Source organism: Notolabrus celidotus, chromosome 4 (genome assembly GCF_009762535.1).
Source record: "Notolabrus celidotus isolate fNotCel1 chromosome 4, fNotCel1.pri, whole genome shotgun sequence".
Lineage (NCBI taxonomy): Eukaryota > Metazoa > Chordata > Actinopteri > Labriformes > Labridae > Notolabrus > Notolabrus celidotus.
Window position 1 is genome coordinate 17311778 of NC_048275.1, and position 13185 is coordinate 17324962.

Genomic DNA, 13185 nt, shown 5'->3' on the forward strand with positions numbered 1-13185 from the left:
TGGCAAAATGAGTTAAGTCAAATGCATGCACTCATATATATTTATGTTCTTTGTATCTTCTTGGAAATATAAACAGAAGCTTTCTTGACTGGACAAAAATGTCCAATCAATTTGTCCTTGTTGCATTCTGACAATGCAGTAACTATATATACTTTTTTTTCTGTGATCTATTTCTTTCTGGTGCAGCAATAGTTGTCAAAATGAATGTCACCCTTCAAATCAAAGTCTTAAATTAGTAGTTGTGCAAGTAAAAATCTGTAACAGTGACAGTGGAAGACATCTAAAAATGAGTTGGTTTCAAGATCGTACTCTATTTACATAAATGCATCGGTCAGTCACAAACCCACAGATACCCCAATTTATTGGTGCATTTGAAGCAGCACAAGAATACATCAAAGACAATGAGGCAAGTCACTAAGTATTTTTCACTGCTTCATGCAAAAGCAGAACACAAAGATACACACTGACTTTGAACTAAGCTTCTGTAGATTGCACCCATCTGTGTTTATAAGCCTGTACAATATGCAGCACTGGAGATATACACTGCAAACCCCCCTGTCTCAGATGTTATCCAATTATTGCCCCCATCTGTTTCTGTTGCATATTTGGCACAGTCTCTGTTGTTGTTTTCATATTGACTTTCTGTCATCAAAAACCTCGTCTGTCCTTTGTACTCACACACAGAATAAGCACTTGGACAACTGGCACATCATTACCATGATCAACAATGGAAAACAAAATGACAAAAGCACAAGAGTTGTATTGTAAATGTTATGAACTTTTGCTGGTGTACAGATCCTTCTCATATGCTTTCCATCCACTTGCATGAGCAGTGCAAGTATAGCTTGACCTCATCCATTGCTCCTCCAGAGGGAATATTTCCTTGTTATGGTAACAGTCTCTCCACAACAGTCAAACGGCTTCATTCTCATGGTCAGTCTTTACATCATGTCCATGGCCGATGCATTTTCCCCTGTAACCGGGACAGTCTAAAAACCTCCTGTAGGGGGCGGCAGCTCAGCACTCCTTTCTGGTCTTCACCATCTTGCTGGCGTACTTTATAGGGATCCCCCAGCGTCTCATTAGATAGACATCAAACACGTAGGCCATCCCTGGCTCCAGGCCCCCGATCACAGCTGTAGTGACGGCCCTCCGAGGATTCAACTCCTGGAAATACTTGCAGAGAACTCTCTCGGTGTCAGAGCGGGACTCTGGCCCCAGACAGGGTGCAGTCAGAGCCCCAGTCTCTGCATCGCTGCTCCCTAGCTTTCTTCGGTACACGCAGTACAAGCTTCTTTCCTCCGTGCCCATCCAGGCCAGGGTGACACTGTTGCAACCTCGTAACTGGTTAAAGGACTTTATCTGCAGGGTGGAGGGCAGAGATGGGACCCCTCTGCGGTGGTAGGCTGAGGAGGTCTGCAGTTTAACTGAAGCCGTCAGACCTCCAGGTAGAGCTGGCTCTGTTGTAGTTCCTTCTCTCTCCAGGTGGATTAGATAGGAAGGACTTCCCTGGAGCCAAATGTGCTCCAAGTCTCCAACCACAGCCTTTGTTGTAAGAACCTGGCCTTTACTCGAAACAGTCACTTTGACTTTTTCACCTTTGCCGCAGCTCTGCAGGGTAAGGAGGCCACTCTGCTGCAAACCCCGAGGACGGAAACTGAAGAACTGCTCTGAGCGGAAGCCCCTGTCTTGGAAGGTCACCCACCTCAGCTCCCCGTCTCTCAGGGTGGTGATCGCTGGGCGGGCCTCCTCGTGTGTCCGAGCATACGTCCCCTTGTAGGCTGAACTGGTCCCATTCAGCCTGTCAATCACAAAGACATCAAAGTAATACTGGGTTTCTGGGAGGAGATCAGAGACAGTGCAGACGCTCTCCGTCCCCTGACAAGAACACTGCAGATCAGCAAACTCATCAACGAGGGAGGATGGTGCACTCTGGGTTTCAGAGTCCCACTGCTGCCACCACCACTCCTTCAAAATCGGCCAAGCTGTCACCCTCCTCCTCCTCTCCTTCTTCTCCTCCTTATCATCCTTCTCTTTCCTCACGCTCTGTCGTGCAGCACAGACACTGGGGTAGCTTTGCTGAGAGTTGGCGAGGACACAGTATTCGTAACTTTTCTGTGTGGGTGGGAGGCTGGTGATGGAGGCACTGGACGCCCAGCTGAGGGTGACGCTGGTCATGCCGACACCCAGCGTGTGAACTCGAGGGTCAGCTGGGAGCAGAGGGAAGGCGCCTGGAGGTCCCAGGCCTTCATGGAGGAACACGGTGGCTCTGCTGTTCTTCTGTTTGGAGCAAAGCCTCAGGATGTACACAGAAGTTTGAGGGTAGGAAGAACCTTTGTAGGTGTCCACTGCATTGCCTGTGTAGCTGTGAATTTTCTCCTCTGTACCAGGACCTCGCCACCAAACCTCAGGCACACTCTTTTTGGTACTCCCTGTGAAGAAAACAGAAAATGGAGAACATGCTGTGTTTATTTAAATAGCCTGAAATTGATCAAAGACATACATGGCATCAGTTCTGTTCTCACCATGAGGTTGCTGAACAGACCTCAGAGAAATGCATGCCTATAAATGCAGCATTTAACTTCTCATTTAAGTCCAAGATGTTATTTTTACACCTCAGTTATGTAAAGATTAAACAAACAGAGCATATGTTTTTAAGCTATATTTGAGATTTGAACAGGGCCAGCTGGCTGTTTTTATCCTGCCAGCCTTTATGTTCGCTGATCATCTCCTCGCTATAGCTCTATATTTAGCTAGAATCAATTCTCATCCAACTGGTTTTTAATTCAGGGGGGCTCATTTGTAGGGTTCAACAGAAGCAAGAACACAGATATTTAGTGGTTCTAGCAAGAGAGACAACTGTAAAAACTTGAACTAAGGAAAGTATTTCATGTTAGAAGCAGCAATGTGCTGTAATTAAAACTACAGTGAGGAACTTTTTGGTTTGTGTCAATTTGGGCGCCCCTGTGGACAAAGAAGTACCTCTCATCACATTGCTAATCATATCCTGTAGCCACATGAGTAAGTTGAGTTTTTTGTCACAAAAATCTCATCCTGCTCTTTTTAAACAGACACACGTTTTATCGCCTGCTTAAATTTGCAGTGGTAAATGTAGAAAAAAGGCTTTTCAGCTCCGCTTGAGGCTGGCTCCGGAAGTACCGGAAGTCACATACACATGAATGGGAAAAAGCTGATCTTTACAGCAGAAATAAACATGTTTACAGCCTGGTTCAAAAGACGAGTGTAGTCTGGATAGCTCATTTCCCGATCGGCTCACACTGTAGGGGGGGTGAATTTTTTTCAAACGCGGCACTTTCGAAGATATTGAGATTACAAGTCTACCAATGAGAGGAACAGCTGACTGCGGGAACACTGGAGCTGTTGGCTAGGAGGCTCAAACTCTGCCTCTTTACGTCACACTGGCTCGACAGAAGCAATATGGCTGCCGCCGCCAATTGGCCTCAAAACAGAGCTGCAGAAACAGATGGGTGACGTCATGGATCCTATGTCCGTATTTTATACAGTCTATGGTTGTGACTCACTTCTCCAACACCACAGCACTACAGGTTGTCAGACACAAAAAATAACAGTAAAAAAATAATGACAATCTTCATGCTAGTTTCCCTTACTTTTTCTGCTCAAAGAGGAGCATTTTGAGTCTGATTCATAACCAGATACACATTTCCAATGAGTTTTAAACAGATAAAATCCACATCCAGGGAGCACTAATCAGGATTTCTATGCTGAAATTAGGTTGAAACAGGTTCACAATTCCTAATAACAGGAAAAAAGTTCTGGACATCTTAGACCAATTTCAACACACACCAAAAATACTACTGTAACATTAATTTGTGTCTTTAAACTTGATTTGCTTTTCCATTTTAACTTTGAGAGTAGGACGTAAGACGTAATTTGAACACATATAATTTTCATGCAAAAATATAAATCACACATTTAGTAATGTGATTTAAATATATTGTATTCCATTTCTACCAAGGCATTTCTGTTAAATGCTGCTGATCACACAGACTGCACCTTTAAGGATTTATCAGAGACTTCTTGCATGAATGTCTGTTAATAGAGTCTTTAGAGAAAGAGTCACCTTGTGTTAGACTAGAGAGAATGTGAAATTAAATGAAAAATGGAGCTTCGAAGACACACAATCTGTATAAGTAAAAAAACAAAAGTGCCCAATAATTAAACAAACAAATCAATCAGACGTCACTTGCCACTTCAACAATGGTTACAGAGTTTTTTCCCCATTCATACTGGTAGTGCTTTCATTCGGAAGTACACACACTTTACATAAGTGATGCAAAAAAACAACACACAAACAAACAAACAAAAAAAGCAACCACTCGGCTACACGGTTCATCCCTCCTCCAAATGAGGAATGGCTCCTCAAGTGAGACCAAATGTTACAGAATCAAAGTGAATAATTCAGGCTGGTGATGGGGACACATGAGCTCACAGTCTAAATGATTCATGTGTCATGTTATAACTTCATAATGTTATTTTACCAAGTGAAGAAGCTTGTTAAGTTCACCTGGAAGAGTGCCCATACAACACTCTGAGGCACGCTTTTTCTTTGGATGTCTGTGCTTACTTTGGTTCACTGCTTTACTTTCAGCACTCATTTCCTCATCTCTCAAGTCATTTGGCTACTCTATTCTATTCCTCTTAATGTATTACATTTCTTTAAACATTGCAGATTTAGAGCCTTATATTTCTTCTTCATCTAAGACAGAAGCCCTTTACAGCTGATGTGTTTATGCTTTATGACATTCTAAAATCCAAATCTGAACCCTTTTATCAATTTTATGACAACGTGATAACCAGATATGATGACCATCTCTGCCTCTGTCCTTTTCAAAGACAGTCAGAGGCATTTAGAGAGGAAAAAGCATGATGAGAACCCATTGGTTGGTTGATGAAGATTGGCTAATCCGCAAGCGACAGTGTGTTCAGATCAAGCGGCAACCTCCGGTCTCAAACAATGCAGCCCATGCGGAAGTGTTAGAAACTGCAATTCATTGAGAATCCGCTTGAGGCTGGCTGCAGAAAGACCGGAAACCACATAGACCCCAATTAAAAAAAGACGATCTTTGCAGCATTAATAAACATGTTTACAGCATGGTTCAAAAAACGGCTTGGCTCTACGCAGCTAATTTCTCTATCGGCACACACTGTATGGGGTTGAATTTATTTCTAGCGCGACGGTTCAGAAGATATTAAGATTACGAGTTTTTGCCCAAATAAGGACATGACTGACACATAGCTGTTGGCTAGGAGGCTCAAACTCCGCCCCTTCACGTCACACTCTGCCTGGTTGAGTTCTGCATTTCCAGCATGGCTGCCGCCGTTGATTGGCTTCAAAACAGTGCTCAGGAACAGATGGGTGACGTCCATATACTACGTCCATATTTCATACAGTCTATGGTTCAGATCAAAAGGGAAGTTACAATCGCCCCTCGAAACATGTCTGCAAAGTTAACACCATCATTTATGGTTATACATCTCCCGCAGATAGCTTCAGTTCATCAGTTTCTGGTATGTCTCAGTTTCAATGTTAATAGTTCTCTACACAGAGGCTTTACTCTGGCTTACTTCAACGATATACACCTAAAATTAAACATATTTCCATATGATTTATTTGCAATAAATGTGTCAGATTACGTTTTCTGAATAACTTCACCATGATTCAGATTTGTAAAAAGTAAAGAACATTTTTTCGGTTTCTTTAAAATGTTTTTTTTGTTGAATGGAGGTCGGATCGGTCCTTTCTGATGCACTCCAGGAAGTCGGAAAATCTTAATGCTGATTGCCTTTTGTGATACACCTGGAATAATTGATAGTTTAACTATTTGTTTATGTCAATAAATAGACATCTGTCATAGGCTGTATAAAATATGGATGTAGTATCCGTGACGTCACCCAACTGTTCCTGAGCGCTGTTTTGAAGCCAATCAACGGCGGCAGCAATACTGGAAATGACGAACTCAATCAGGCAGAGTGTAACGTAAAGAGGCGGAGTCTCCTAGCCAACAGCTATGTGTTCCCGTCCGGAAGTCCAGTCAGTCATGTCCTTATTTGGGCAAAAACTCGTAATCTTAATATCTTCTGATCCGTCATGTTAGAAACAATTCACCCCCCGTACAGTTTGTGCCGATAGAGAAATTAGCTACGTAGAGCTAAGCTTTTTTTTTAACCAGGCTGTAAACATGTTTATTAATGCTGTAAAGATTGTCTTTTTTGAATTGTGTGTATGTGGTTTCCGGTGTTTCTGCAGCCAGCATCAAGTGGATTCTCGATGAATTGCAGTTTATAACACTTCCGCATGGGCTTCAAAGTTTGAGACTGCAGGTTGCCGCTTGATATCTGTATGCAAGTGCAGCCAGCAATCAATGGGATCCAGGTTGTCACTGCAGACGGCTGTGTTCTGCTTAAGTAATTGGTCAATGAGTCATTGGCATGCTAATAAAGATTAAATATAAACAAACGTGTACATTGGAAAGCTGTGATACGATTGCTCAATTAGAATTAGTGTTTCAATCTCTAAATATACTTCAGCTAAAGTGGTAAACTAAAGCTTTGTCCTCACCAGATGAACAAGCAATGTAAGAATTTTACATCTGTTTTTGTAGAGGATTATTCCTTTTTTTTAAAACCCAGATCATAATGCAAGAAGTAAACTCTTAGAAGTTAAGAGAGACAGGAGTCTTAACCCTCCACTAAACCCTGTCGGTGGAGATAAAATCTAATTACTGCTCTCGTCTTAGCTGGATGAAGTAATACTCTTCATGGTGAAGCGTGCATGTGTGGTCTTACTGCTCACTCACACTGCAGGCTCTTCAGGGGTTTGTCCTTCAGGGTGCGCGCAGCCAGACTCCACTCAATGGGGAGGTCACAGGGGCTGACTGTCACTGACATCCCCGGAGCCTTCTTCTTCAGCGTGAAGTACAGCCTGTGTGCAGAAAGATAACCATGAGAAGTTGTTTGATTCATCTCAGGAGAAGTTAGAACTATTACATCCTGTTTGACGGCGATGGATGAGACGATATCTTGCGGTGCAGACTGTGCAACATCCTTTCATTCTGTTGGATGATTTGCAGATAATTTTCTGTCCTACAGTTTAGAATCACTGCTGCTCTTTCACACATCTGTCCCTGCATTTGCCTATACACGCAGATCAGAGAGCAGATCAGGAGCAGATCAGGAGAGGTGACCTGGGAGTCACATGATAAAGCTGCATTGACCGTTTTAGATTGATATCTGCCTGTTTGCTGTAACTATCTGGGATCGTGCGCAGCATAGAAATGTCCTTTTTGGTGTTTCAAAGTGCATGTTAGATCACAGATTTGCATATTAGATAGGATTTAACATTCAGTCTGTGGGGCCTTGTCTCAGTTTTATTCAAATAGTCACAGTTAATGAACTCATGATTACAGCTTTAAACTTTTTTAGCCTCAAAAAAGATATCTGCGTCGATAAAAGTCTGTCTATTTAAACTCAGACTGTTCTGTTGCATGCCATCTTTTCACAGCTAGTTACCCCTCATTAAAATTAACCAACTGCATTGTTATTTATTAATCAATATTTGTTTACCCTCCTCACAAACATCATTATTCATGATTCTGTGCAGATGGCGCTTGTTTCCAAACAGATGTGCGACACTGTCATTCTCAAGGGCGCTTTGCAGCTTATTTAACAGAGTGATTAATTTCTGAACCGGTGTTTTCTCTCCGTTTATTTGCCGTGGGTGACTGCGTGACCGTGCCGGTGGACAGACTGCAGCACACAGGGAGACGCAGATCGCAATTTTCAGCCCCCAGTTTCAGAAAGCGAGCACTGGCACTGGTGTGTAAGGTTCAGGCCAAATGGGCTCCACTTCCTCTCTCTTGCTCAACAGTGGTGCTGGAAGCAGGCTCTGTCTACAAAGGTGGATGGTGGAGGGCTGGTGGCTTGTTATTGGGGTGGAAGTAACAAGGGCAAATCAAGTTATTCCAAGAATACTCTGCTGGGATCATCTTTTTCTCTCAGACTTGCATTTCACAATCCTGCTGTCATTTTTCTGTTGACTTTTAGTGACGTTTCAACATTGTTGTGTCTTTATGAGACAGATTTCTTGTACAATACAGTACAAAAATAAACATGGATGGGTTATTGATCTGCTCTGTAGCTGGAGAAGAATACATTTTACTGGAGTTTTTGTGCAGATATTCATCATGCAAACATCTTCTGGCTCATTTTTCTCTGCTCTATATAATCGTGTATTATATATCTTTGCTTTGAAGTTCCCTGGTTGGACGAAAAAAGCGTACCGAATGCCTTAAGCTTAAGCAAAGATCCATCTTTATCATTCACTTTTTCCTGGCTGCATGGGGTTAAGTGGCTCCTAACCTCTTTTGTGTATTTTGGTAATCCCATCATCTATCAGATGAGCCCAGGTTCGCCTTTATCACATCCATCTGTCATGTTTCCATTATGACCATTTCAACAAGCAACACATCACTGATCCTTGACAGTTTTTTACCCCTTTCTGCTCATTTACCAAGAAGCTCTGTCAATCTCTGTTTTCAGACATGCACTCTAGAAAAATTCAGGGTCTCTGCCTTCAGAAATCTGCCTGAGTTGGCTGATCACACGTCCCTTCTCAGCGTGAAGTCTTCCCTTCATGGGAGGGGGGTCTCAGTGTAGTCACAGTGTAATGTTCTAACAGTCTTACAATCTTTTCCAAGACTTACTTCAGTTCCTCTTTATTTTTGTACCTCTTTCCACCCCTGGCACATGTGTTTGTTCGCAAATCCACTACTGTGTTAATTGTCACAGCGCTGCATCAGAATCCTTCAGTCAAACCCGCCTTTGTACTTACACATTGAAATCTGTAACAGCGTAATATTGGTGTTCTGGTGTGTGATGTCACATAGCAGAACAGTGTTAAGTAAGCGCAAGAGCTTCACGTACACACACTCAAACCTGCACACACACACAGCTCCTCTGTTCCGGCCTCCTTGCTCAACCACAGCACCTTGCAACAGCCTGTCCCCGATTCCACATCTGTTACTACCTCCAATGTTGGATCAGAGGCGGAAAACACATACTCTGACAATACCAACGAAGAGAGTGGTGGGGTAGAATAAAGTGATTCTGTACTGGGAGCTTTATATGATGAGGGGTATTGGTGTATTGGGATTCACTTCTCCTTAAAAATCTTACATAAAAGTTTAAATTTGGAGTACCAAAACATAGCCTTGCTTGCCTTAATCCTTAAGTTCACATACCCCTGTTTATGATCAATGGTGGTTGGCAGGAGAAATTCCTCAGAAAGTTGGGTGAAAAATTTGGAAATTTGCCAATGTGTGTTCACACATGCAGGAACTCCTCACAGGAGCTTTAACTTTAGAAAATAATAGACAAAGTTAACAGTAGGTCGTCTGACTTACTTTTCAAAGTGTTTTTATGTACTGTGTTGTTACTTTACCTAAAGATCTACCACATAAAGCCATTTTTCTTGCAATAATCCCATGTGTTTCCCTACCTGCGAGTTCGTCCTTTGGGCAGAGTGATTACTGTGATCTTCCCCTCCGGTAACCATGTAGTTGGCCGAAGGGGCACCTCGTTCTCAGGGGCCAGTGCTGAGTGCGTCTGGGGCCAGAGCAGCACCAGAGCTGCACCGAGACACCAGGAAAGGGACGTAAGCGCCATCTCTGGTTCCTTCTCTTAGTCTCTTATGGCTCTTTGACTTCCCTTTAGTCACCACGTCTTGGATATCGCCCAGACTCTGATGGTGGAAAGGTCAGGAACATCAATCAGATCTCATCAACACACACACACACAGACTGTAACACACTGAAACACACACTTAGTTAAATTCCTACAGCGCCATTCACACAGACACTAAAGAGCTGTAGCAGCTGATGATTCATTGATATGAAGAATCATCCGATCCTATTCAGACAGAATTATTCATGCAGGAGGGGATAGAAATTGCCATGTTATATTACTCTGCACTGTGTGTGTGAGTGTGTGAGTGTGTGTGTGCGGCACAGCTTGACACTCACTGTGAAAAATCACCAATCGCACTATTTTTCAAAGTGTGAAGTGGGCTGCTAATATCACTCTGAAGTCGACGCCTTTACATCTACATGTCTATTTTTAGTCCGGGGAGTTCAAATGGGTCTGTTCTCCAAATATCTTTCATCATGGGGAATTTGGCGGCCATTTTATCAGGAGCAAGTGACGCCATGCTGATGTGTGGGAAGTACACAAACAACACCTGGAGGTCCTCCGGTGAAGTCGAAACCAATCAACGCACATCACAGCTAGAGGTGCTTGTATCAAATTCTTCTTCTTGGTCTTTTATTTTACTACTCTGTTAGCAGAGTTTTCTTCTTCGTGTCTTCCTTTATGTGTGCACATGTGCATGGTTGTGTTTAAGTGATAGCAGCAAGAATGATTACAGGTTTCACTGTTCTTCCTACTCCCTAGAGAAAGCACATTTGTTCAAAGTCACCCAGTCTTCACACACACACACTCCCCGCCTTCCTCTAACAAGGTGTATTATGTCAGCACTGTGCCCTATAGATCAGATGACAATCACAGTGGAACCACGAAGGCGGCTACAGAAGGCACATCAGAGTCTTTCGGGGCCCCGGGACGCTCCCACATCCAAACTCACAAACCCCGGCGCTCAGCTACAAAGTCGCCTGCTCATTATCCTTGCAAAGAACGAAGGGTAGTGAACGACCCATAAAGCTTTAACTGAGAGACATGCAGCAGGGGGAGAGAGGCAGTTTGAAATGGGAGGGGGGGAAGGGGGGAGGAAGAGGAAGGGAGAGGAAGAAGAGGAGGATGTTGGATTCTGGAGTAATTAGAGGCAAGAGATGACGGAGAGAAAAGAGAAGAAAGTGAAACTGGGAAATCAGAGCAAGGGGGGAATCTTTTTTTTTTTTTTTTGCAGAGCCACAAGGTTGCAATGAATTTGTTTTGGTGTTTTAGCTCGACACATGCAGCTGATTGGTGTTTACTTTAGCCCCCATGGCGAATGGGTTCTAATGTGCCACATATTACCAGACGGTAGCACATAACCTTGCAGCCCCTTTTTCTCACACGCCCCCTCATTCAATCTTGATAAAGATGAAGACACACACACACACACACACACACACACACACAGAGGAAAAAAAAGCTTGGCGGGCTTGCTTCTTCAAACCGGGCCCTGCTGATAAAATATGCATACGGCTCCTCAGCAAATTACGGCCGATTGAATTTTCATAAGGCAAAAGAAAAAAAAAAGGCTGGGTCTTACAGAGCAAGGAGGCCTGGTGAACTTAACTACCGGCCACTATAAATAAATACACACTCCCCTTTAAACACATGACTTTGATGGTCCAGCTCAGTCTCCGCTCAGCTCTCTGTTTTTCTTCTTCTGGATGAGTTTCCTTTTTCCGTTATGTTTATCCCAGACTGTCAGCTGACTACGTTTATTCTGGATTCTGTTTGGGGTTTTAATTAAAGACACTTCAACCCTGCTCTGTTTCTCTTTCTCCCTCTCTTTCCCTCTCTCTCCACCTTCTTTTTTTCTGTCTACTTCTCTTTCTATTCGGCCGTCTTATTTAGAAGTTAGAGCCGGCTCAGTTTCAGAGGGACAGGTTGAGTGCTGTGTGCACTCTCTGTCTGCACAGTGTATTCACTATCTTCCATCTCTCTGGCAGGACCATCTGCCTTCTGTTATCTGTGGGTAGGGACAGATTAAATGGCATGGGGTGGTCCCTGCAGGATCCACTGTCCCCCCCCTCCCCTCAAAACTACTGTGGGGAAAAAAAAATCCAGCCTGTGGTTAAAGGTGGGGGTTGACATGATGATGGCATGGCTAACATGCAGTGACCATGGAAGATGATAGGATTTTCCGGATGATTTTCTACCTCACTGGGTGCATGTTTGAATATATTGAGCGGTCTCCTGTCTACTTTACTGACATTGTCCCTTTTTGCCTGCATCCCTTACTCTTTTTGTCTCTGGAACACTTTTTTACACACACTTTCTGTCTGCTTTTTCCATGTGATCCCTGCCCCACTCCTCAGCAACACTTAAGTCTCTAAATGAAAAGAAATCTGCGAGTTCAGACGGACACAATGAGTGATAAAAGACACAGAAATCTCATGAACACAGCATTTAAAGGTGCAAAATGATGACCCTGTAAATCTGAGAAGCACCCTGCAACAAATAAAAAGTGTCCTGCATCCGCCTCAGCCTTTTTAAACCCCCTCTAGAGACCCCTCAAACACACACATGCACACACACACAAGCAAAGAAAGGAACTGATCCAAAGAAACAAGTTGCTGACTTACCCATTCAGTTGAAATTTGACACTCTCACGCACACACTCACATGCTCTGCAAGGACAACAACATGCATGCATGCATCCCCCTTACCTTCTCTCCGTGCACGCTCTCCCACTCCTGCGCAGGGAGTGAGGGATGGGATCAGATGAGAGAGGGAGTGAGGATGGAGCAGAAGGAGGAGGAGAGGGAGGAGGAGCGACAGCAGGTTGTTGTCGGGTGTTCCTCTGACTCCGTCTCCCATGGGGTTCTGCTCACTTCCTGATACTTCAGGAGGTGTTTCTTTCAGGGCTCAGGTGTCCCTTCAGGGCTGTCCCGGCACCTCTGCGCTCTTCCTACCCCCTCAGGCGCCCTTTTCACTCTTCCTCCCTCGCTCTCTATCTTTCTGTCTCTCAGTCAGTCACACACACGTGGAGGCTTGTCCTGCTAAAGACTGTGTGAATGTCATCCGGTCCCTACTTCTTTTCTTGCTTTCTTCTCTGTTATTCTTTCCCCCCCTTCTCCCTCTGTTCTTTTCCCTCTGTTTACCTCCTCCTCTTCCTTCTCCGGTAGTGAACGCAGCTCACTTGCAATTCAAATGGGCTCATGTGTGATTGTGTGTGAGTGTGTACGTGTTTGTGTATCTGTATGTGCAATCTGAGAGTCAGGGAGTGAGTTGTGAGGGGGCTGGCTGGTGAGGTCGCTGAATGGGGGTGGTGATGAGGAGAGAAAGAGAGAGAGAGAGAGACTGTAAGGGGAGGTGATGTAAAAGTTAAATACATTAACCATTCAGTGGATGCTCTGATAACATCTGTATTAGGAGTGAGCTGCAGACAGCATGTTGGAGGTTACATTGCCTTTGTGG

At 43.8% G+C, this 13185-nt stretch overlaps 1 protein-coding gene across 1 annotated transcript; it reads right to left on the bottom strand.

Moving 5' to 3' along the window:
• Positions 1-343: 343 nt before the first annotated feature.
• On the bottom strand, positions 344-12873 carry ndnfl (neuron-derived neurotrophic factor, like). The gene is made up of 4 exons (XM_034682175.1): positions 12435-12873; positions 9539-9781; positions 6840-6964; positions 344-2432 (listed from the first exon to the last, which is right to left on the bottom strand). The coding sequence occupies exons 2-4, from the start codon at positions 9703-9705 to the stop codon at positions 1018-1020; spliced, it is 1707 nt and encodes a 568-aa protein (XP_034538066.1). The 5' UTR covers positions 9706-9781; positions 12435-12873; the 3' UTR covers positions 344-1017.
• Positions 12874-13185: the final 312 nt, after the last annotated feature.